Source organism: Ostrinia nubilalis, chromosome 8, assembly GCF_963855985.1.
Source record: "Ostrinia nubilalis chromosome 8, ilOstNubi1.1, whole genome shotgun sequence".
NCBI classification, from domain to species: domain Eukaryota; kingdom Metazoa; phylum Arthropoda; class Insecta; order Lepidoptera; family Crambidae; genus Ostrinia; species Ostrinia nubilalis.
In genome coordinates, this window is record NC_087095.1 from 11,892,278 (window position 1) to 11,915,999 (window position 23,722).

The 23,722-nt window shown below is 35.5% G+C and overlaps 3 protein-coding genes across 4 annotated transcripts in view; 1 reads left to right on the top strand and 2 right to left on the bottom strand.

Moving 5' to 3' along the window:
* Window positions 1-1,275: 1,275 nt before the first annotated feature.
* LOC135073963 (CTP synthase) lies at window positions 1,276-13,244 on the bottom strand. Of its 2 annotated transcripts, none has more exons than XM_063968234.1 (11): window positions 12,933-13,244; window positions 12,661-12,831; window positions 11,010-11,227; window positions 10,465-10,629; window positions 9,705-9,826; window positions 9,218-9,472; window positions 8,592-8,884; window positions 7,868-7,977; window positions 4,038-4,156; window positions 3,379-3,467; window positions 1,276-3,219 (listed from the first exon to the last, which is right to left on the bottom strand). In XM_063968234.1, exons 1-11 carry the CDS (start codon window positions 13,105-13,107, stop codon window positions 3,122-3,124), a joined length of 1,815 nt encoding a protein of 604 aa, XP_063824304.1. In that variant the 5' UTR covers window positions 13,108-13,244; the 3' UTR covers window positions 1,276-3,121. The 2 variants fall into 2 exon arrangements, with proteins under 2 accessions (XP_063824304.1, XP_063824302.1); XM_063968232.1 differs by having other exon boundaries at window positions 10,465-10,647.
* Window positions 13,245-17,216: 3,972 nt separating this feature from the next.
* On the top strand, window positions 17,217-18,578 carry LOC135074213 (U1 small nuclear ribonucleoprotein C-like). The gene has a single exon (XM_063968512.1). The coding sequence runs from the start codon at window positions 17,352-17,354 to the stop codon at window positions 17,841-17,843; it is 492 nt and encodes a 163-aa protein (XP_063824582.1). The 5' UTR covers window positions 17,217-17,351; the 3' UTR covers window positions 17,844-18,578.
* Window positions 18,579-20,504: 1,926 nt separating this feature from the next.
* Window positions 20,505-23,722, bottom strand: part of LOC135073964 (uncharacterized) — an 86,448-nt gene continuing 83,230 nt past the window's right edge. The window contains exon 7 of the mRNA XM_063968235.1: window positions 20,505-22,405. Coding sequence (XP_063824305.1) covers window positions 20,892-22,405 — 1,514 coding nt within the window. The 3' untranslated portion in view covers window positions 20,505-20,891. The remainder of the gene's footprint in view (window positions 22,406-23,722) is intronic.

The window sequence follows — 23,722 nt, forward strand, 5'->3', positions numbered from 1 at the left end:
TGGTAGAAAGAGATAGCTCTATAGGGTAGAAAGAGATAGCAATATGAGGCGGGAAATGACGTGCCTGTCTCAATTAATTAAGCTTCGAATAAGGTAAGTAAATTAATAAGCGTTTTATTGGTAGGTAAAACGCCTCTAATTGAGTTCAAAAAAAAGTTAAAACCTTTTTGTTAAAACTTTAAAAAATGCAGTAATGTGGGAAAACTTCACTACACTAGCAACATTATAGACTACCGAATTCCATCTGTCAGTGTGCATGAAGCTTCATGTCAGTGTGGTCTGTATTTTTTTTTTACATAATCATTCGCCTTGAATAATTGTGATTTTGCCAAAAAAAAAAAACAGAAACTTTAATAACTTTTGCTGACCGCATAGGCCTCCTCCCTATAAGTTTACCTATGTAAAACATTTTTAATTAATAATATAGTTGAAACTTAAGTATCACTTAAAGCAAAACAGCTATACTGAGTTATTCACCACGAGATCATATTTAGATTATAGCACAAAGATACCCCTTCCCAGCGGTTTCCATAGCGCACGGGACATGCGAAAATGCACTGCCTGAAAGAATCACACAACCTATTCCGATTACTATGGAAACCGCTGGGAAGGGGTATCTTTGTTCAATAATTACGTCAAAACTAATAGACGTAGACTACTAAATTTACATTCGTTTTGTAGAATAGCTCAAATACTAAAAATACAATGCAAATTAAACATACCTTAACGACCTGGTTTTTCTTGTGTTGGAAAATAACTGAAAAAGAAGTGAAAAAAGTAATGTATTTTTCTAATTAAATCCATTCTTACTCCCATAAAATGTATGAAATTTGTGTCTGTTTTCTTCTTCTACTATTAGATAATTTTATTGGCTATCGCATGATATAAAATATTTGCCTATTAATGTTAAGCTACCCACGCTTTCACTTGTTTTTTAAAGAAGAGGTGTAAACTAAAAATTAAAAACTTAAATCGATGTAATTTTTCGAGAAATGGGTCAGGCCCCAAATTTGAAGTATTTTTATCGATAAAATTGTCCCTAGATTTTGCCCTTCAAGTTTGATCACTACAAGCCCGGACACACTGTATATTTGATGATTTATTATTTTATTTAACATTCTTTAGCTCGATGTCTTTCGAAGTCTGACTTAGAATAACTACTGCAGAGTGCAGATTTAATTTCGTATCGCTTTGCTTCGTGATTCTCGCAATGTCTAGCTAGGGAATATTACGTACACAAGCAGTTTTCATGAATTACTACAAATTAAACACGTATTTTTAGATATATCAATTTATTTTTATGGGATCTCACATTTTAACATTACTTAGAAAATTAGAATACCATTATTCATTTTGTAAAACTGCAATGATAGCGGAATGCGTATGAATGAATACATAATATCAATGAATATAAAGATATTATATTATTTTTATATTTATGTAGAGATATAGCATACATATTTCATTTAATAAATATAGTTAATATCATATTTCTGTGGCACTTTACGTAATAGTGTCATAAAAGGTTATTACAACAATTTACGATACATCATATTACGTATACATTTTAGAATAAAATACACGTAGTAATTTATTAGTACAACAGCCAAAACATCACTAATTATGTGAATTAATTAATACATCATCAACCATCACAACATTTGTCAAACATTTCATTTCCAAGTCAACATGTGGCACCTACTAACTGTGAATTTAATTGTAATAAAAATAATACCTTTATGTAACAAGAAAGTACTTTTTCTAGCTAAATAAACAAAACGGTAACTTCGTTTTAACAACACTTTTGTTCCCAACAACTAATTAAGTAGATAATATTTATGTTATCAAACAAGCAATATAAAAATATATAACTCTGACTTAGATTCTATACATTTTTAGAAATGGTTTCAATACAATTTTGCTTATGAATATCACTGGTTAGTTATTGATCATATTCGGTCCTAGAAAATAATCAAATACCTACTCGCTCATAGCACAACGTGATATAAAAATGGAACAAATTTTAATGTGAGAGATTCATCAGAATATTCCTATTAGTGTATTGTCTATTTCGATCAAGATTTGCTTCTTTATGTATAACTAGACAGAACTTTAACGATGTAATAATAAGGGAACAGGCATGTTGTTTTATTCTTTCAAACATTAGTAATAATAACCACACTCCATAAGTTCTGCCTAAACCAGCATTCTGAACCTTGGAATATTTTTTTCTACAGGCAAACGTTCCCAAGATTTGGAATTAAACTTTGCCGATGATAATATTACGAAAATCAAACACCATTCTTGCAATTCAAAAAAGTTGTACCTAAATATTAAAAAGTACCATGAAAAATTTCAAAACAGTTCTAGCTAACTATGATCTACACATTTACTAGCAATTATCTATAGAGATATAATGTAGAAGAATATAATTTTAACGAGTAGTCACTTTAAGAATACTAGCATACAAGATTACAATTTAAAATTGGATTGTGAAATAGTTTCATTAAACCACTTGCACTATTTAAACATCATAATCAACGATTGTTGAATTAAATTCCAATCAATTTCTATTTAAATTACGGTTCGAGTAGAATGTACAGTGAAGTGAAGAACGATACACTGCCTGTTATTTGGGGCACCATAATTATGTAGTTCTATACACAGTTGTCTTATGTAAATCCTATATTATGCTGCATAGATATTGACTAGCTAATTAATGTGTAGAAAAATTAAGTAGGGATACAATAGTTATGCTAAAGGCCATCCTTTTCGAACGTCGAACTAGCACAAAGTAAAAATTTTCAAAAAGTAATTGGTTAGTAGTAATTTTACACAATGTTGCTTAACCACTATTACAATAATAAATGTAATAACTATGTATAACGTTTAGGTGTGTTAATGCTACGCCTGGTAACAACTAAAGAAATAAAACAACCATCAAATTAATAACTTGAGAGAAAAGACCAGATAATCGACATTCGTTAAGGCGGGAATCAAAAAGTAGTCACAAAATGTCACTGGGAAATAACACTGGAAACAATAAAAAGTACCACAAAGGTAAAACAATACAACTAAACTTAACGTCAAACAAAGAGTATGCTTAAAGATAAAGTTTCTCTTATTCTATAACTAATTTGTTGAATCCGTTTACCACCTTTCCGTTTTCAACTACTGTCTTGTCGTTTTCGTCGCTCAGGCATAGATCGTCTTCTTCGTCTGAAATAATACGATACAAGTGTTATAGAGAGGCAATATTATTTTCCTAACGTTCACTAGAAATGTCGGACGATCAAATTCGTATTGACCCAAAAATGCGGGCAATACGTGATGTCGGTAGAAAAAATAATCAAATAAGTTTTTATATTTGCTGTTTACCTGAGCTGACGTCTGATTGGTTTCTAGGGCTGAAGCGGCATCCTTTAGATAGATAGCTCTTTAATTTGCCTAATGAAGCCAGGATAAGTCTGAAACAAAATAAATTCGGTTTAATATTTTTTTTTATCACAATATTAGTATCTAAATATAAAACTTAGTTAAGAAACCTAAAGTCATTGTAAAGTTAATTTGTAGGAAATAAAAGGCTTTTTTTTATTTTATTTTATCACAATATTATGTGCTTTATTAGGTCCGGTTTTCACCAAAGCGGAGAGTAGCTTTCAAAACCGAAGCTGTGCGGAGGCGTGATATGGAAATAACAAAATCTGATTGATTATTCAAACATTTCCCCTCTTATCCGCTTAGGTAGAAACCGGACCTTAGTCTAGTCGCCTCTTGCAACATCACAGGGAGTCCTATTTTACTAGGCGTCTATAGTCTGGTCTGCGAGCACGTAGAATTTTGTCCAATGACCCCAAGCTACCTATCCTTATCGCTCGCGCGTAATTATGTTGCTATCGCGCTCGCACACTTACTGCAGGCGCCCGTCGCAGTCGCGACAGCAATATAATTACGCGCGAGCGATAAGGATGGGTAGCTTGGGGTCATTGGACTAAATTCTACGTGGTCACAGACCGGGCTTTAGATATTATACTTACCCTAAAAATGGGGGGCTAGGAGAGAGCGGGCGCGACAGATACTCGGGATGGAACTGCACTGTCACGTAGTAGGGGTGCGACTCCACTGACGCCACCTCCATGCGCGTACGACTCTCGTCCTGGAGTAAAAAAATAATATTTTGTTGGCATTAGAAACAATATCCTACTAATATAAATGCGAAAGTATGGATGTCTGAATGTTTGTTACTCTTTCACGCAAAAACTACTGAACGAATTTTGTTGAAACTTTACAGTATTATTGTTTGTAACCCAGATTAACATGAAGGCTATAATTTATGCCGATCTGTGACACTTAAATTTCACGCAGGGGAAACCGCGGGCAAAAGCTAGTGAATTTATATTTGTCTAAGCAATGTGCAATTTTCTTAGAAACGTTGGAAATACGCGTCATATAACTGAAGACGGTCCAGCCAGATTGACTAAAAGTGTGACGTCACATGGCAGTCTATCGTCGACAGCCTTGAAAGAAAGAAAGCCGCAGAAACTACACTTGAAAAATAAAGAAAGAAACGGTTTATTTGGCACTAAATAAAAAAAGAGAAAATGTGCCAAAAGGTTGACTGTTCAATCGGATGTTTTTGCAAAGATAACGTGCTGATAAACTGACGGCCATTACGGACGGCAGTTTTGATAGATGGGAAGTACAATGTTTGGCTTCCCTAAATAAAGTGTTCATTCGTTCACTGGAATTCGCTGCCTACTGCTGTCTTTCCCGAAGACTATATCCGGGCCTTTTCAAGGCGAGAGTGGATAGGCACTCACAGGGCAGCTATGATTGCATTCCACTTAACACCAAGTGCTATTGTAGTCAAATCAGGCCTGTTCATCTCCGCGAGTTTACATCGATCGAGCATTGACTCACGCACGCGTATTCTTTTGTATGATGTAAAAAATAAAGAAAATGGCGTACTAAATACTGTGCAGTATTTAACTGCCTAAATAATAATAAAAACACAGAATGTACTTTTTTAAGTTGCCTGAAGACACTGAGAGGCATAAGTGGTTAATATTATTCATGATAATTCATGCTTACGGCCGAATACTGAAACGCCATTTAAATATTTGACGGCTTCTCAAATAGTTAAGCAGCTCCTAAACTTACATTTCGCATACTCAAAACAATATCTGAGCAGTTCTCAATTTTTAAGCACCTCTCAAATTAAGTTGCACTCAAACGCCACTTAAATGAATTTTCGCATACTGAAACGCCATTCAACGCTAAGCATTACTCAAACAACTGTCAAATCGTCTTAAGCAGCTGTTAAATTTGAGAGTGCTTGCGCGGTATCTTAAATCCTATTCTTATACCTAAATCGACCTAAATAGTGGTAAATAATGTGTGTCATCGTTATCATTTCTTTCGAGCCTCGAGGAAATACCTAGATCTAATCGCAGGAACGCAATAAGGCTGAACGCTATTGAAAAATATTATTATAATGACATGCAATTCCGAGCGAGGTTCCGCGTCCCTAAAGAAACGGTGTTGTTTCTGGATTCATAATTTGGAAGCTCTTTGAAACCCCTCACCAAATGCCATACAACCAGTGGACCAAATACTTATTATAACCCTACTATTCTACGCAACGGGAAGTTATGAACGTGTACTAGGTGATATCTTCCAAATCTAACAGCCAACTGTGCATCGTATAGTGCACGAAGTAACAACCAAAATAGCTGCTATGAAATCGCTTTACATAAACATGCCTATTTCTGAGGATTAAGGGGACATCGCATAGCAGCATTTCCAAGAGTTGTTGATTTGTCAATTTGATGCTCTGTCAGTCAACAATGATAAATGTCAATTGTGGTTACGTTTCGGTCCACGATCGCCACTTAATAGATTTCAACAATAAAAAGTATCACCTTTAAAATTATTTTTTTAATTAAATAAAAATGCAAGCATTAATTTTTTTATATGATAAAACGAGATTTATATATAATAGAAACTAAAAATAAACTGTTCTATGTTAAGTTGATTGAGTATATTTCCATAAAAGACAATACATAACCAAACGATGCTGCGTGTAATGGATAAAAGACGTAAAGTTATCATTTGTGTAAATGAAAACATACTTTTTTTGGTAAATGTTGCCATTATGTAAACATTTGAGAGCTGCTTAGCTGATCACGGCTTCAAATCCGTTGAGTAGCGTTTGAGAATACCATTTAAAATTGAAGGATACTTAAAGGACATTGTCAGAAACCGCCTTAGATTCCTGGGCACAGCAGTAAAGTATCAAAATTAATCTCTTACTTTTTGAATTCTTAAATATTAATTAGATTGTAACGGACACTTGAGGATTAGAAAATGAAATAATAAAAGTCTTTTATATGTATTCCATAATACTATGACGACATCCGGACATTTTAGGGCGTGGCCTGCTCCATATCCTATGAAGTTCCATAATTGGTGTCGATAAAATCTATGTAAAATAGGCACAAGGCAATGCCGTACTTCATTGTTAGGAATCCATGTAATAGTGATGTTGACTTCGGTCATCATAGACAATAAGATACCGATCTTGTAAATAAAATAAATCGTCCATATTGCTACAGTATGACTAGATTTTAATTAAAAGTTAAAAATATATTGCACGATACTACAAGAAGCTATCTAATGTGTCCAACTGGTCGAAGGTTATGAAAAAAATAAAAAGAATTGTGATCATAACACTGATATAGACAATGACAACAATATGGGATCATCTTTAATATATCTGTAACAGTTTCAAAATCCGATGAAAAATCCAATGCCGCTTAAAGTGAGAGAAATGTCTAAAGTTCTAATAGAATTGAAAGTTTTATTCGCTCAAAATGCTTATAACAATAATTGGTAATACATTTCAAATATTAAGTACCTTTATAATGTATCGATAGAACCAAAAAGATGTCCTCTCAGCTTGGAAAGGGAAAACCCAGGATTGGGGGAGCGCTCCAGGCAATGTTCAGAACATTTTGATATTGATAAAATTGAATATATCTTTCGATTCAAATACCGAATATTTTTCAATCGATAATAATTATCGAGAATTGTTAATAATATTCAATTAAAAGTTGTTCAATCCCTAGTCATGCATAGACTAAGACGGTAACCATGGAGATAGTTAGTTTGGTAAGTCACGTGTTAAATGTCAAGAGTGGAAAGTAAACATAGGATTCATGTTATTTATTTACGTGCAAAATGTAAGTAAGTAAATCATAAAAGTGGAACGCCGAGCTATTTCCAAAACCCGTCCAATATTATAATACAATTTGGCTGCGACAACTACAATACAGAACATCTCCCAAATCGATGTGCATAAAATAATATAATACAATACTAGTAAGTAAGAGGTTATGATAACAATATTGCTATCAATAAGTTTATAGAATTGGTCCGCCAGGAATAATTGTTCTTACATAAAGATTTGTGTCATTTAGAACCTAGAAAGTATTTTTTCGGCACTGTTGATCTAACGGCGAACAATGTATGGAGAACGAACATTGTCCTTTAGGAGCCCGTCAGCTGAGTGACAGATTTGAGTAGTGTTTCAGTATTCGGCCGTTAGTCATGTATTTCCTCCGCCATTTTCTGCAGTTTGGCACCTCACGTCACACATCATTTTACCGAAGTCAGCCCTATGGCTTCGGCGCAGTACCGATCACTGACGTTTGTCAACAAAATGGTGCTTGACTCTTGAGACAAGCTAAATTACACCATTTTTTTAATACCTTCGCGAAGTAAACCTTCTGTACGTAGTACTTATTATATTATTATTCTGTGGTCAAATACCTACCTTGTTATGCATATTTTTTTAACAAAAACCTACTTTTCCGACGAAGCGGAGTCCGCTGGCCTCCAGCCGGTCGATATACTCCGGGTTCACTTCATATCTGTGTCGGTGGCGCTCCTCGATCACCTCGCTGTTGTACAGGCGAGCTGCAAAAATGTGCATTATGGTAATAAAAATAACGTTCATATTCCCAACTAACGTGCACGCGTAAAACACTAACCCTCTTACTAATAAAACTTACACGCTCGTTGAACACTATTTTAAAGTGACGTTTAGTATGGAAATGTCATTTAAAAACAGTGATCAACAACTGTGTAACTTTTCATTAGTAAGGGGGTAAAATACGAGACTAAAAAGAATAATTACGAAATTAATGCATTAACAGTAAGTTATTTACAAATTACTAAAGGTCTTTTAAAAAGGGCTCCGATTAACTTTGGCTCTAATAATGGGATTCGAATCTACTACCAAATGCAGTTTTAGCCAATGGGCTACTGTACTGTTGTATAATGACACATTATTTAAATTATCTAAATAACTAGTATGGTTTAATAACATTTTATCATGGACCGATTTCATACTATAATGATACAGATACGACCCTGAACTAGATTTTACATGAATTAAATCTATTAATGTTAATTCAGTCTTAGTAATTTGTGTTATATTCAGAGTAATTAATTTTAAGACTTTTTTTAATCATATGGTCTCTTCGACGCAATAAGCTACCACTATAAATGTACGAAAATATCCAACTTACTAATAACGCTCGGTTCCAAGAAAGTTTTCCTCTTCCCCAGTCTCATAGTTCCTCCAAGGTTACCGGGATGGTGTTCGGGCATGTCAATGATCAGTTTATCTTCACAGTTCGGGTCCACTTCGGTGGAGTTCGCACCTTTCAGTCCGAGGACGTTCCTTGCAAACTCTATGACGGCCGCTTGGAGCCCTAAGCATATTCCGAGCATCGGCTTCTGTGTCTCGCGGCACCACTGGCAAGCTTCTATTTTGCCCTCCATGCCTCGTTGACCGAAGCCACCAGGCACTATTACGCCACTGAAAATTACAGATGAACATTACCAATTCTTTGCAGTAACAATAAGAAATAATATGGTGCTAAGTGGAGACCTAATTAGGTTCGATAAATATGGGTCTTTTATTGTATCATTAGTTGTAACTTTTTTTTACTGTGAGCCCTTTGGGAATTTGCTATTTATTTTGCGACTCAGGGCATCGCGACGTGTTTGGGAAGCACTAAAGGATGAAATGAAAGAATAAACAATCAATTATAATTTCATTAAATTAAATCATCTCTTATAGCTTGACAGCAGAATATTGATAACAGTAGACGAAATGGTATAACAGCCAGTTGCAAGATTTATTACTTACTCGCTTTTGCACAGATCCTGCCACGCCTTGTGGTAGCTAACAGGATCGTCAATCTTAGTTTGCTTCTCAAGATTCACTGCTTCAATATAGGTGAGGTTTAGTTTAGACCCGGCTGCGATACACGCGTGCTGTAGGGCCTTAGTCACGCTAGCATAGCTGTCTTCGAGTTTGGTGTACTTCCCGACTAAAGCTATGTTCACCTCTTTGCGGAGATTGTCCACGCGTTTTGCGAGGTTACGCCATTTTTGCATGTACCTGAATGTGGATTGTGGTGAATCAAAACGAACAATTAGTGCAAACACTCGTCGGTACTAAAAAAACGCCTTATCATAAGCAAATATTAATTTTAGGTTTAAAATTAGGCCAGTAAATCGTTATGTTAAGATTAATCAATATTTATAATACACCAACAACACATCCTGTTCTGTGTTCCACATAATTAATGTGATATTAATTTACTGTAACTAGTTCTAGAGTAATTTTTTACCTTCCTGGCCGTGGCATGGATATGTTAAGTTGAAGTCTGTCGTTTAGGTACTGGACCAGTCCTTGTGACTCCATTAAAAGTGGCACATGATACACTGAGCTCAGATCATGAATACACAAAACCTGCAAGATAGAAAGTTGTGAAAGTTATAGAAAGTCATTGAACCTCCTATCACTGGATATCTATAACTAGGTATCTAATACAAACTAGTTCAAACATACTGTTTTACTGTCCATGAATGTTGTAACATCTTTTTTTAGGTACCAAAGTAGATTATACCATTGTCTTCATAAAATTGAAGAATCTTTACTCAGAATTACAGATGAAAATAAACAATTACAGTAAGACTGTTTATGCATATTTTCTATTGTTCTTCCATAATGATTACAAATAACTGAATAAGCTTTTGATCATTTAGGTATTGTATACATTTAGACATAGTAACCAGTTATAAATTACTTGTAAGAATTATGTAAGATTGTATGGTAGCTATTGTATAAATTCGTAGTAAGATAGTCTCAGGTAAGGAATTAAAAACAAAGCATTTCATTGTTCTATTCAAACAGCCAATCAATTCATGAAGACATTGTTTTGTTAATTAATTTTTAAACAGGCATGATAACATAACTTTGTAGGTAGCTACCCAGAATTATAAACACTGAGTTCCTATGAATGTGGTATTATCAAATAATAACCAAATTTCTAGGAAGTGTTATGATGTGGATGATGCAATAGTTTATACTTAAAACTTTAAAATTACCTGCTCTGGAGCAACATGGCAAAAATTCGATATTTTCTCCTTTACTGTGTGGTTGATTGGTTTTTCAGATCGGCACAAAATTAAGTCCGGTGATAAGCCAAGACCCCTGAGCTCTCTAACCGAGGATTGTGTTGGTTTCGTTTTAGGTTCACCTGTTGCTTTGGGCTGAAAGAGATTGTTTACCTTCATTTGAAATAAAATATTTGCAAAGGGTAAAATATTTATGCAGGTCAAAGAAAGTTAAAACTGCTGCTACACAGAATGTGCCTACCTGTATGTTAGTGTTTAGAAATACTTAGCTAAGGTTAAATAAATAAATAAATCATTTATTGTTCTAATTGTGGTACATAAAGTTCAAGTCAATTCATAAATTTTCCAACAATTATAAATATGAACATTGCTTTAGCATTGTAAAGTCAACAATAATATTTTTTCAAAGTAAAAGCCTAAAATTGTATATTAAGTAAATGGTTCTGTCAAATTTTGGTGGAATTATTGTAAATTAATTGGAATAAAATTATAGTTCAATAAAAATTCCTACATACCATTGGCACTAATGAGACGTGGGCACAGCAGAAGTTTTCTCGTTTCACCCTGAACTGGAACTGCCTGAATGCTTCTACAAAAGACATGCTCTCGATGTCTCCGATAGTCCCTCCAAGCTCCACTATGCACACTCTTGGAGGAGCATTGTCTTTGGTGACCGGGATGTGAGCCACTCTTTGAACCCATTCCTGGATTGCGTCAGTGATGTGAGGAATAACTAAAATAATAATAACAAATCAGAATTCAGAGTATTCATACATTTTAAGTATTTTGATAAGTACTTTGTTGGTTATCTCTAGAAGTACTGATCCAATTCTAAAAATAAGTACATTTCAACATAATTATTCTGATTACACTAGTTTACAAGGTTTTTTACCCAGAGATGAAACTGATATGTATCGTTAGAGTTATTAACCCTTACTTAAAAACTGAACTTAGAAAAAAATTAGGACGTCAAATTTTGAGAATATTGATTATATTAATTTATATCATTTTTATACATTTATCTCTAAAAACAACCAAAAATGAGTCGTGTTACTCCTACTTTTATACTAATTAGTATCAGTTTCCCTTATTATAGACCAACAGCAATCCGCTAACATATTTTTAACCCAAATTCCTTGGTATCTTTCCTCAAAAACCTTCAAATCCTGGTGAAAACTTTCGCCATGCTTAACACTCACGCTTCCCAGGTTCTCAGGAAAAAAATTGAGGTGAGAATGTAAAAAATGAATTTTTAACGACTTATTCACACCCATTCATTGGTAATTCCTCAATAATTTGGAAACAATTTCTGCATAATTCTCAGATAAATTTATAGTTTCCCAGGAAACTTTTCACTACTGCTTCAAATGAATACCAAGCATCTTTCCCTTACTGGAATTACGGGTAATGACGGATAAAGAACTCCTTCAGATTGCAGCACAGGTTTTGTGACTGATGCAACATCAGGATATTGTATGTTCTTGGTTTTTGTTGTTAAAACCTGTAGTTTCAGTGAGACAGAAGTAACAGTCATTAGTGTGATTTGTTGGTTCTCTACATAACATTGGGGTGCCGAATTCTTTTTCCTGCAGCCTAGTGCAATAATGTACTTCTCAAATTTTCGCACACTACACCAGGAACCCATTTTTTATCAGGTTTGTTACCGAGATTAGAAAGTAATAGAAATAGGCCCGTTTTACGGTCTTAGTGATTGGTTTCTTTTTTTTTGACAATATAATTTGACCACAAACATAGCAAAAGTTATTTGGGCTTAATTTACACTGCCTTGGTGATATTTTAAAACAAGTGAAAATGTTAAAATAATACTTAAACGCAATTAAAATAAAGCAGAAACTCCGACACGGCTAACAAGACAGCTTACTTAGGTTAATGTGGATATCTCAAAAACTAGACGTGATAAAAATATGAGACATATATTTTTGTAATAAGGGGGCTGGTAGAAAACACATCCAATATAAATTATCTTTGGGTAAAAGAAAATCTTTTTTTTTGTAAACTAGTGTTATTACTGAGTCATAGTAGCTATCTGTCTGAAATAATAATTGTTTACCAATTTTTTGATTGCAGTGAAATATAAAGGATAGAACAGTGAAAAACAGCTAACGAAAAACTCAATACAACTTAAAAGTACTATAAAAAACATACCCTGAACAGTTTTTCCCAGGTAATCACCGCGCCTCTCTCTTTCTATAACCTGTTGGTATATTTTGCCTGTAGTTATGTTGTTGTCTCTATGCAGGGTGATGTCGAGGAACCGCTCGTAATTGCCAAGATCAAGGTCGACTTCACCTCCGTCATCCAGAACGTAAACTTCACCTAGAGAATAAAAATAGACAATGTGCAGTTCATACGCACGTTCCACGCGGAACAAATCCTAACCAAAGTGTGATGCTGGAACCAATTGCCGACCCACTTACCATGCTCGTACGGAGAGAAGGTGCCAGCGTCAATATTAATATATGGATCAATTTTTATTGATGTTACATCTATTCCACAGCTTTTTAGAATCGTGCCAAAAGAACTTGCTATCACACCTTTCCCTACCCCACTTATAACACCACCGGTAACCAAAATATATTTCATATCCGGCATTTTAATTCTACGCGGTACTCCAAAGACCGATTCTCTCAGTTCCACTAAATTACAATTAAATTAAATCTAAATAAAGTTAATTTTATCGCACAACGGACTGTCGCGCAATAACAGCCGCGCATGCGTTCGCAAAAACGATAATGATAACAAATGACATTTGACAGCTGTCTGCTTTTGTGGGTGGTCCACCTAAAGTCCGATTTTCCCATAAAACTGGGGAAATTTGATTAAACGATCTTTTACCGTTTAATTTTTTTATTTAATTTTATATGCCTTTAATATTAATGAACATGAAGTACGAATATACATTTTAGGTATGTGTATGAAGAATGTTGTATAGATCCAGTTTATTCTGTAACCTATTATTAATACCGTTTGATAGAGCTCATGAAGCACTTCCAGGATCAGTAACTAGTTTATTGATATCTTGTATAGTTAAGAAATAATCGAGTGAGATCACTTATCGTTTCCACCCTGTATACACAGTAAATTAATTTTTGCCCATGGGGAGGCCTTTAGTGTGGGACGCCACTTGCGTTGACACTTTAGCGCCCTCCCATCTTCCTACTACCGGCGTCAAGGTGGGTTCGGCTGCTGCTTCTGCAGAGGACCTCAAGCGGCGCAAATATGTAAATCTCAATGAGACTTACATATTTGAGCCGTTTGGAGTTGAAACTCTGGGCGCTTAGTTGAGACATCTTACGATACAAAGGCTGGCCTTTACCTTGGCCAACGCATCAGCCTTGCCATCCAGCGTGGCAATGTGGCCAGCGTTTTGGGCACCTTCCCCCAAGGGAGCGACTTAAAAAGCTTGTATATACATAATTTTAATTTTTACTCTTTTTAGGGTTCCGTACCTCAAAAGGAAAAAAACGGAACCCTTATAGGATCACTTTGTTGTCCGTCTGTCTGTCTGTCAAGACCCTTTATCTCAAGAACGCGTGGACGTATCAAGCTAAAATTCACATGAAATACTCAGGTCTATTGTCCCTTTAAGCTGTGAAAATATCAAACTTCTAAGCCAAGCCAATCAAAAGATACAGCCGATTATGTCGATATTTTCAACAAATTTTCGACACTCGCAAAGGAATCAAAACCTACAGGATACTTCCCGTAAACTCAAAATCTTGAAATTTGGTATGAAGCATTGTCATATAATGCAAATATAGGAAAAATTGCGAAAATCACATTTTTTTAGTTATATAATATAATAAAAATATTTTAATAAAATGAAACTTACTACCTTATTTCTCACGAACGAATAAAGGTATCAAATTGAAATTTATACCAAATACCTAGGTCTATTGTCCCTTTAAGCAGTGAAAAAATTAAACTCCTAAGTTAACGCGATCAAAAGATACAGCAGTTTATACCGACACCTTAGACGAATTTCCGTCACACGCTAGGGAATCAAAACCTACAAGGTACTTCCCGTGAACTCAGAATCTTGAAATTCGGCACGAAGCAACGTTATATAGTACAGATAAAGGAAAAATTGCGAAAATGATAAATTTGAAGTTACATAAAATATTATTTTTGCTTACATGATATAAAATATTTTTTTAATAATTATAAACTTACTACCTACCCTTTTTCACATGAACGCGTAGAGATATTAAAGTTGAAATTCATATCAAACAAATGACTACAATTCACACCTTTTTCAGTCACCATTTACAGATTTGGTTCAAATTTAAGACATAATTAGTTATTTTCAATCAGATTTCTGAATTATGACTATAAAATGTTGTAAATAAATAATTTTAATAAAAGAACTTACAAGGTACTGGCCTACTATTTTAGTTATATTATAAAATAAAAAATATTAACTATGTTGACTCTCACGAAATTACCATAACTATGATTGTTCTAACCACACACAAGTCACTTCCAAAGTATTAAAATGTGTCCCCTCTCTGTAAGTCCCAAAATAAGATAATATTAAAACTAAAAAAAATATATGATGTGCATTACGCATTACCATGCAATTGGTTTGAACGATATCTAGTAAGTAATTTGATTTAATACGTCATAAATTGTAAACCTACGTTTGTACGGCGGAACCCTCGGTGTGCGAGTCCGACTCGCACTTGGCCGGTTTTTTTTTATTTAGTTATAGTTTAGTTTAGTAGTTATTTGTTAACATTTTGTTGTATATGTTACGGTTAATGTGATAAATTGACAATTATGAATAATCGCCGGTTATTATGAATAATTACCGACAGTCGCGGTAAATGTGATAAATTAATCACATTGAACAGTGATTATTTAATCATTCAACCTTAGTACTAACCAATTTCATAAAAGAGAACAACATCTTGTGTACGTGCTTGTGTACAGCCAAACTTTTGAAAGTTTTGATATCAAATATTAATATAATTTGGCATAATGAGTTTGGAATGTTTCTTGCATAATATTACTTTTTTATGATACCTATAACATAATGTTTTGATTTAAAGTGAAAAATAGGTTAAGGTGCGGCGGGGGTGGCCCTTGGGCCACCCCTAAGCCGCCTATTTAGTTTTATACACACAAAAATGACCTCATATTAATCACATTTACCAAATCATGCGGTAGTTATTCATAATAACCGGCGATTATTAGTAATTTTCACATTTATCACTTTGACCGTAACATATATTTATGTATAAATTACTGACAAGTGTTAAAAATCTATATTTATTAAATTTAACAAATCCGTGATGAATAAAGGTGAAACATCAATATAAAATTTAATGTTATAAAAATGTTTAAATAACAGGTAGGTATGTTTTTTTTTTCAATGTGGTTTTCTACCATTATAATAAAAAAAACTCTTTTTAGAAAAATAAATGCAACCCCTTAAACATCTAACAACTTAAATTGTTATTAGTTAAGCAGAATATCTTATTCCTCTTTATTTTCCCCATAAACGGGGTCAAATCTGTCAACTGGCAGCCCTACCATAGTGGAAGTGTCATAAGCTCGTGACGTCGACATAAAATACCAGCATGCCTCAGACTAAGGATAAAACAGCATGCTTATGCAGCATGGTCTTTGACCTTAGTCTGTTCCAGAAGGAACGAATGGACCAGTGTGCTTCAAATACGCACCATTGAAGCCATTATTTAATTTAGTACCTACAGTATAATATTAATAACCAAAAAAAAAAAACAACATGACATTGGCGAAATCATGGTTCTCAAAACCAAGCCGTCGCATTACCAAAATAAAAAAAGAAGAAGAAGAAAATACCAACATAATAAAATGAAAACTTTTCTGGCCGACCAGAGATTATAAAACTAATAGTGCCGAACTGCTGACTATTATAATATTTATAATTTAATTTTGCATTTTTAATACAAATTAAATAAACCTTGGAACTAAATAAAAAGGAATATTTGAATAATTTACAATACTCAGGTCTTTAACTTCATTACTGAAACAATTTTTCTAGTGCATTTACAGGTAAATAAACAAGAGATTGAAAGAAAGAGGTCCTTTTTAAACCTATAATTAATATGTCGGCGCCGGACACAGATGCTGCAAATTATTATTGATGATTAATAGTACCAATCTTAATATTATGTTATCTGTATAAATCTGTAGAGCGGAAGGTTTGTGATTCCTAAACGTAACACCCGACTGATGCGCAGAAAAAGATAACTGTCAATCAGTTGTGTCATGTCAAGTGTGAGCAGGCGGCTGCGAGGTTATCTTTGAAAGCGTATTGAGTTTGGTGGAACGTTAAATTGTAGGAAAAGTGATTGTCAACCATCCAAGATATTATCTCCTTGCCCGTTAACCCACGCCTATGGAGATTCCACCCCTAGAGTTCCTTCTGATAGAGACCCAGTGCCTTTAAATAATAATAAGTATTGTAAGTGTATTGTCGATGATACTGAATAAACATTTTTTCTTTCTTTCTGTCTTTCTATAAAAAATCTTTACCAAGCGAGGTTTAACATGGGCAACTGCTAGAGTATTTTTACAATTTTGCCATTTTGGATGCCGAGTGCTCATTCTCAATGAAATATAAGGTCTTTGTATGTATGGACCACTATTGCCAACATAATCATAAAACACCACATTAAATACCACAGATATAAACACACTTTCATCTGTCACTGTGTGTCACAGTCTCAGTCACTCACTGTCTTCTCTTGTGTGCACATACTTTTTAATCTGTGCTTGTGTGCGGCAAACGAATCATCAAGAACGTGTTTTCAAGCATTTTCGTGAAATTCTAGGATTGTAAATTAAAAATGCCAAAGTACTATTGTGATTATTGTGACACATATCTAACGCACGATTCACCTAGCGTTAGAAAAACTCATTGTACAGGAAGAAAACATAAAGATAACGTGAAGTTTTACTATCAAAAGTGGATGGCGGAGCAAGCACAACATCTCATCGACGCTACCACAGCAGCGTTCAAAGCGGGCAAAATTGCTCAAAACCCGTTCGGAACTAAGGGAGCAGCTATACCTCCACCTTGGGATCCTTCTGTGATGGGTCCTGGTGGTCCCAGGCCGCCTGTTCCTGCGCCGGGAGGCCCACCGGGCATGTTACCACCGCCTGCTATGGGCCCAGGAGGACCGATGGCTCCGCCGATGATGATGGGGCCTCATGGACCTATGCCGCCAATGATGGGAATGAGACCAATGATGGGACCTATGATGGGGCCGATGGGCCCCATGGGACCTATGGGTCAGATGAGACCACCTCTAATGAATGGACCTCCTATGAACAAATAGTGAGTGTGTGAAATTGTGTTCTGTACTATGGTAAAAAAAATACCATGTCATGTTTGAAAAATACCACATTCAATGGTAATTAACATAGTCAGGTCTACTATTTGTGTTATTTTGTTAAAATATCTTGAATACTGGATTTGACTAAGTTAAAATATATTGTCATTATAGTTTTAATGCTAATTAATTTTATTATACTTTAAGATCACTCCTGTCAGATTATTAAATGAAGCTGGGTGTATTTCTCCGGAATTGATATTAGTTTGATGATTTATATAAAAAATACTTAACCTCTCAGCCCCCAAGCGGTAGCCGGCTACTGCGTAACAATTGATTACCTATCTATTGTGTCTGGATTCGTGAAGTTTGAAGGATTAAGAGAGGTAAAGGTTAACAAATTTTTCATTTTGTTTTGTTGTGCCAACCTGTCCCAAGCGGTAGCCGGCTACTGCGTAACAATTGATTACCTATCTATTGTGTCTGGATTCGTGAAGTTTGAAGGATTAAGAGAGGTAAAGGTTAACAAATTTTTCATTTTGTTTTGTTGTGCCAACCTGTGGAATAGCAATTTACTGCAAGTATTGATGGTGTTAGACTGACAAATTAGTTTTGTAAGACGTTGAAATCCACCATATTCGTTGTTAATGTGGTCTTATTGTGTGATTGATTGATTATATATTTTTAAAATAAGGTAGTTTTACTAAGTAATGTAAAATAAATACATTTTTCTAAAATAAACTGTTTTTTTTATACAATACCCTATTAATTTTGTTAGTGTCCGCTCTTTATCGAGTCTTTTCATCTATTCGAGACTTTTCACACTACTTTTGATGAAATATGTTCTCAATGACACTGAGTTAAGCACTAGAACCACAAGAACTATAACAGTAATAGTAACTTAGTTGGTGCCAAAGGTGTGGGAGAGCCGGAGAGGCACTGGAGGGTGTTTTTGTATCGTCAAATGTCAGCGTGACTTCAGATTTATATTACGATTCATGTCAAAACTCTCCCATACCTCAGCCGCTGACTGAGTTAAGCACTAGCTTTAAATAAATAATTAAAAGTATATCTCAGGGGAATGGAAGTGTAGTTTTATTAAGTGTCTACAGGGAAAGTGGATCTCTGAGAAATCATAATTATAAAGGTTCGGCCAAACCAACGCGTGCAACGCGGCGATCCGCGTTGGTTTGGCCGAAGCTCATACAACACTTAAATTTCTCTGAAACCTTTTTTTCTTGTCACATAAATTATCTTTTGAAGCAGTACCTAGTACCTATATTCCCACTCAGATGTTTGATGTACCCTTCATAGATCTGGTTCACACTCATTAGACTGACTTTGATTGCAGTAATAATTAATCTACTTGTAAAAATATTTTGCACGCTATTTATTTCATTACACAAAAGTTATTGGTTCTATCTACACATTTTGTTTAAAAATCCTATAAAAATACAATTTACGTCCCTTGAATATCCACAGGCGTTGGTTGTCGTGAATTTCCAGGGAGCACCGGAGATGCTATTGTGCGATCAGATAGCAATATGACTATGAGGTCTGCGACTAATACGAAGATTAACAACATAGGAAGCACTCCATTCAGTACCAGACCTGCTGCAGCAGGCCGATCGTTATTCAGCTGGCGTCGAAGCTCTCTGAAGACTACTATAGACAGGTACATGTGGAGAGCTGAGCAGGCTAACAGTGCATAGGTTTGTAAAAATTTCGAGGCAAACTTTTGACGCACGGCTCCTACAACGAAGATGCCGACGAAAATGTACGTAGTGAAGATTGCTATAGGCGATATAATCGCGTGTGACATCCCCATTGTAGGCGTCGCTCTCTCGTTGATCAAGTCTGCAGTAGTCAATACCAGGGTGAGGATTCGGAGCTTCAGTGAGCAGCGTTTGGTGCTCATTGAGGTCTCGCTTGAGTCTGAGGCTGAGGTGCACTTCATTTCGTATTTTTTTTATTCAGTAAATCAGCAAACATGATAACTCTTCGGAAACTTGTACAAAATGTAAACATATTCATACCTATTTACCTATAAATGTGGTGGTGAATGTCATAGAAGTTATGACAGAAGTTAAGATGACGTCATGACATTTATTTACATAGACTTCAAGCATTTTGCTTTTGATCATTGTGAAGAAACCTACATTTTGTGTGACCTACACAGACGCCCGTATTCACAAACATTACTGAGGTCAGCGCGTGGACGCACAGGGTCATACACGAACCAATCACAGAGCTCTATTCAACGCTGTGCGTTCGATTTGCTGCTTCACTTAAGCAAGCATCGTTTGTGAATACGGGAGTGAGAATCAAACCCAAGCATTACCTACTTTGTAGTCGAAGCTGAAGACTGCACTGGACCATGAAGTCCGAGTATGGATCAAGCCACCAAGCTATTGACTGGCTAATTACTCGAGTTAACATTAGCAGCCATTAGTGACAAGTGCGTAGTGATAGGTAGCCAGGCGGACTTAGTACAAGCCCTTGCCGAGCAGAAAATTTTGCCCCCACTAGGAATCGAACCCGGGACGTCTGGGTCTGAAGCAGGTGGTCTTCCCACTAGACTACAGAGACTATACATTGTGACATTGGAAGCTTTTGACTATTTGGAGTTAATTATCGAATCTACGGGTTGATAATAACAAAACGTAGTTTATTATTCAACACATTTAATTAAAATTGTATTCCGAATAACTTAAAAACTTTGAAAAAGTCCAAAACACTACTTACATAGTACCTATCATGTACTCAATAAATACTTACTTACTAGTTTATAACCATGACGTTGTACATTATTTTAATATCAATTACACAAACAAAATTGGCCCCATTAGAGCATTAAAATGATTTTGAGCTGATTGCCATTCTTTTCAATAGTTCAATCAATCACTGGTCTTGAATACGCCACTGGTGCCTTCAAAAATGGCACATCAAGCAAGAAAAGACTAGATTAAAGCTTCTATCAATTTCATTGCCATATTAACGAAATCCTCGAGCGTCAAAAATTTAAAGCACCGACTTCTTAATTCATGGAAATCATCATAATGCCGTTTCTAAAGTGGTAGGAGAAGTCTTCCCCCTTTCCGGAGAAGTCTTGCTCCTGGAGCTCGCTGCCGACGGACCCGCCGTCGTGGGACTCTTGAAGGAAGTAAACTTAGGAGGCGACGATTCAGGAGACCTATTGAAGAATTCTGCTCGTTTTGCTTGCATTATTTCCGACCTAGATAAGCCATGGGCTTTTGCAAATTCTGCATTCAACGGAAACACGCCGTGGTCAATAGATTCGGCGAAATCGTTTTCAACTTCATAAGCATTTTCGTTTATTGGTATAAGATTCCTTCGCGCTCCAAAGTGTTGATTTGTAATTATAGGAACTGTTTTTGGCGGTGGGTTAGGAGAAACATCGTGTCTTTCACCAGAACTATTCGAGTTCTCATCTTCGTTGTTCGCTTCGGGTATTGGAGTGGATAGAACGTCGGATCGGGGACTTGAAAACCTCCATTGGGATTTGGGAGATAGCAAAATTTTTGGAGTATTTTTATGTTCTTTTATTAAGGCACCTGTTCTCCCAGGAGAAGCTGGTTGTTGATTAGTTTTAATCACTTTTCTATGGCTATAAGTTTTCGGAGACCCACTGAGATCAAGGATGTTAATTTGTGATCTATTAGTAGATGGTTGTGCTGAAGGTGGTTGAGCTTTTTCTTTGGATAGTTTTAATTGTTCAACTGCTGATAATTTGTTAGATTTAGTTTGAGGATTCAATGTGTTTAGTTTCACACTGTGTTGCAAGAGCAGTTTTTTGAAATCTAGTCTCGAAGTTTGCGGTATAGGTCCATACCTATCTGCGCAAGTAGATTCTTGTTTTTGGACACCAAAGGTAGAGCCTATTGCAACGGGAGGCATTGAATATTTATCGGCCGGAGACCAACTCATTCTGCTACGCGGGTCTCCCAGGTACCCTGTTTCTGGATATCGTTGACTGCCTTTACTATACAGAGATGTCTCGGAACTCACTGGAGACAAACTGATAGTAGATAACGCAGGCGACTCTGCTCTATCTGTGGCGTCTTTGATGTTGAGTTTCTTCTTGCTCTTATGTATAACAGCATAAAGCTCTTCGTTGGTCATGGTAGATTTAACAGGTGAAAGCAGTTTTGAGCTAAAATCGAGAACGTTTTCCTTGTTCGAAGGCGTCGATGATTTGAAAGTGCCCGTAGTTCGTGGATCGATGGGTGATATTCGAATGGATTCATCGTTCGTTGTGGTCGGGGGAATTCTTTGTTCTGGGTGTATTTGTCGGGGAGGTGGGAAATTGAATCTTGATGCGTTTGGTTCTAGGGTGTTTCTTTTGGGTAGCGTCCAGAATTTGGGTTGTTCTGGAGGGTTAGTGGTGGCTTCATAGTTGACGACGCCGTGCCTGCCTCGGAGGTGGGCGGTGTGGTGGCGGTGCAGTGTGGGGTTGAGTGCATTCAAGTCGACTGTTGGACCCTTGTCTTGGACTACGCTTTGCGGTATATTCAAGTAGGGCTTGTCAGCACTGGAATGTCGATAGTCTGAAAAATATAAACAAAGTAAAATAAAATTTTCTGCCTTAGAAGACTTTACCTTAAGTATAACATAGGTATGAATATAATATTTTGCAACTAAGCTTTTAACGGAATACTCAATATACTTGTATAGCTTTATACTAAAACAATACATTAAACAGATAGATAGACAGTACATAATAGTTTGAATATGTCTCAAAAACGCAATTCCAATATTTTCTCAAAACTGTGTCCCGAGGAAAGAAAGAGTTTAAAACTTAAAATGGGGACTTTAAAATACTGGAATTGCACAGGCAGAGTAACTCGTCGCATGCTAAAAATACAACCAACCATTTGTGATCCAAGCAAAGTAACTACAGCAGATACTAACAATACAGCTACATCCGAAGTTATACTTTCAACAATAGAAATCTGTCTTCACTAAACTTGGTTCACAATGGTTGGGTCTTAAAAAATAAGATTGTTTGCCTTCGAACTACGGTATACGAATACGTAATAATATAATAAATAACACAATACAAAATGGCACCAATCCCAAAAGCTTAGAGATAACACAAATAACAAACAAGTGGCATTTAAATATCAATCACAATATAAGTGCATGGTATAATATTCATTTAGACGTCAACATAATTGCAACTGGTGATTTTACAACTGATAAGTAAACGGTAAAAATAAAGTTATGTTTTATTGTCTCCATTATTGTGCTTGTGTGGTGATTTTAGTGTGCTGGAGTTAATTTCCATATTAGTACTAAGATAGACTTTACGTACCAAGCAAGCCTACACAAGAATTTGTTAGTAAAGTATTTTGGTTTTAATGCGAAGTTATAACAAAAAAAGCTTTATTAGTATTACTGTTAGTTCTCAAAAACGTTAGTAGTGTAAGTACTGGACAGGTAGATAACTAGGAATCTTAAGTTCTCTTGTCCAGAATAGAACTACCTGTCCTAATAATATCTAAATAGTTCATGCTTAAAAAGCAACACAAAACTTTACCTTTCAACTTGTTGTTAACAAGTCGCTTTGAAGCATTCTCCTTCACTGTGCAAAGCGGTGTAAGATGAGTGCAATTAAGAGAAACTGTGAACCTCCAATCAGATACCTCTTTGAATTAGTGACTCAGTTGTTCCTGAGTGTCCACATTAGTTGTGTTATGGTGACCTTTTCGAGTCAACAACGAATTAGTTAGTTAAGTAATTTTATGTTTAACCCAGTGATATTGGTGACAGTATTTACATTGTGATGTTTACTTATTTATTTTTCTAATTATTAAGTTCTGTTACTTAAAGATTTCGTAAGGGCATATTCCCGTTTAGACGCA

What these genes read in the sequence shown, in the direction of transcription:
- LOC135074213 (XM_063968512.1), top strand. Translation starts at nt 17,352, where the DNA reads ATGCCAAAGTACTATTGTGATTATTGTGACACATATCTAACGCACGAT.
- LOC135073963 (XM_063968232.1), bottom strand. Translation starts at nt 13,107, where the DNA reads ATGCCGGATATGAAATATATTTTGGTTACCGGTGGTGTTATAAGTGGG. An exon ending in CTTCTCTCCGTACGAGCATG is followed by an intron (nt 12,832 to 12,932) that starts GTAAGTGGGTCG and finishes TTTATTCTCTAG; the next exon opens with GTGAAGTTTACGTTCTGGAT. An exon ending in GACTCCGCTTCGTCGGAAAA is followed by an intron (nt 4,157 to 7,867) that starts GTAGGTTTTTGT and finishes TTTTTACTCCAG; the next exon opens with GACGAGAGTCGTACGCGCAT.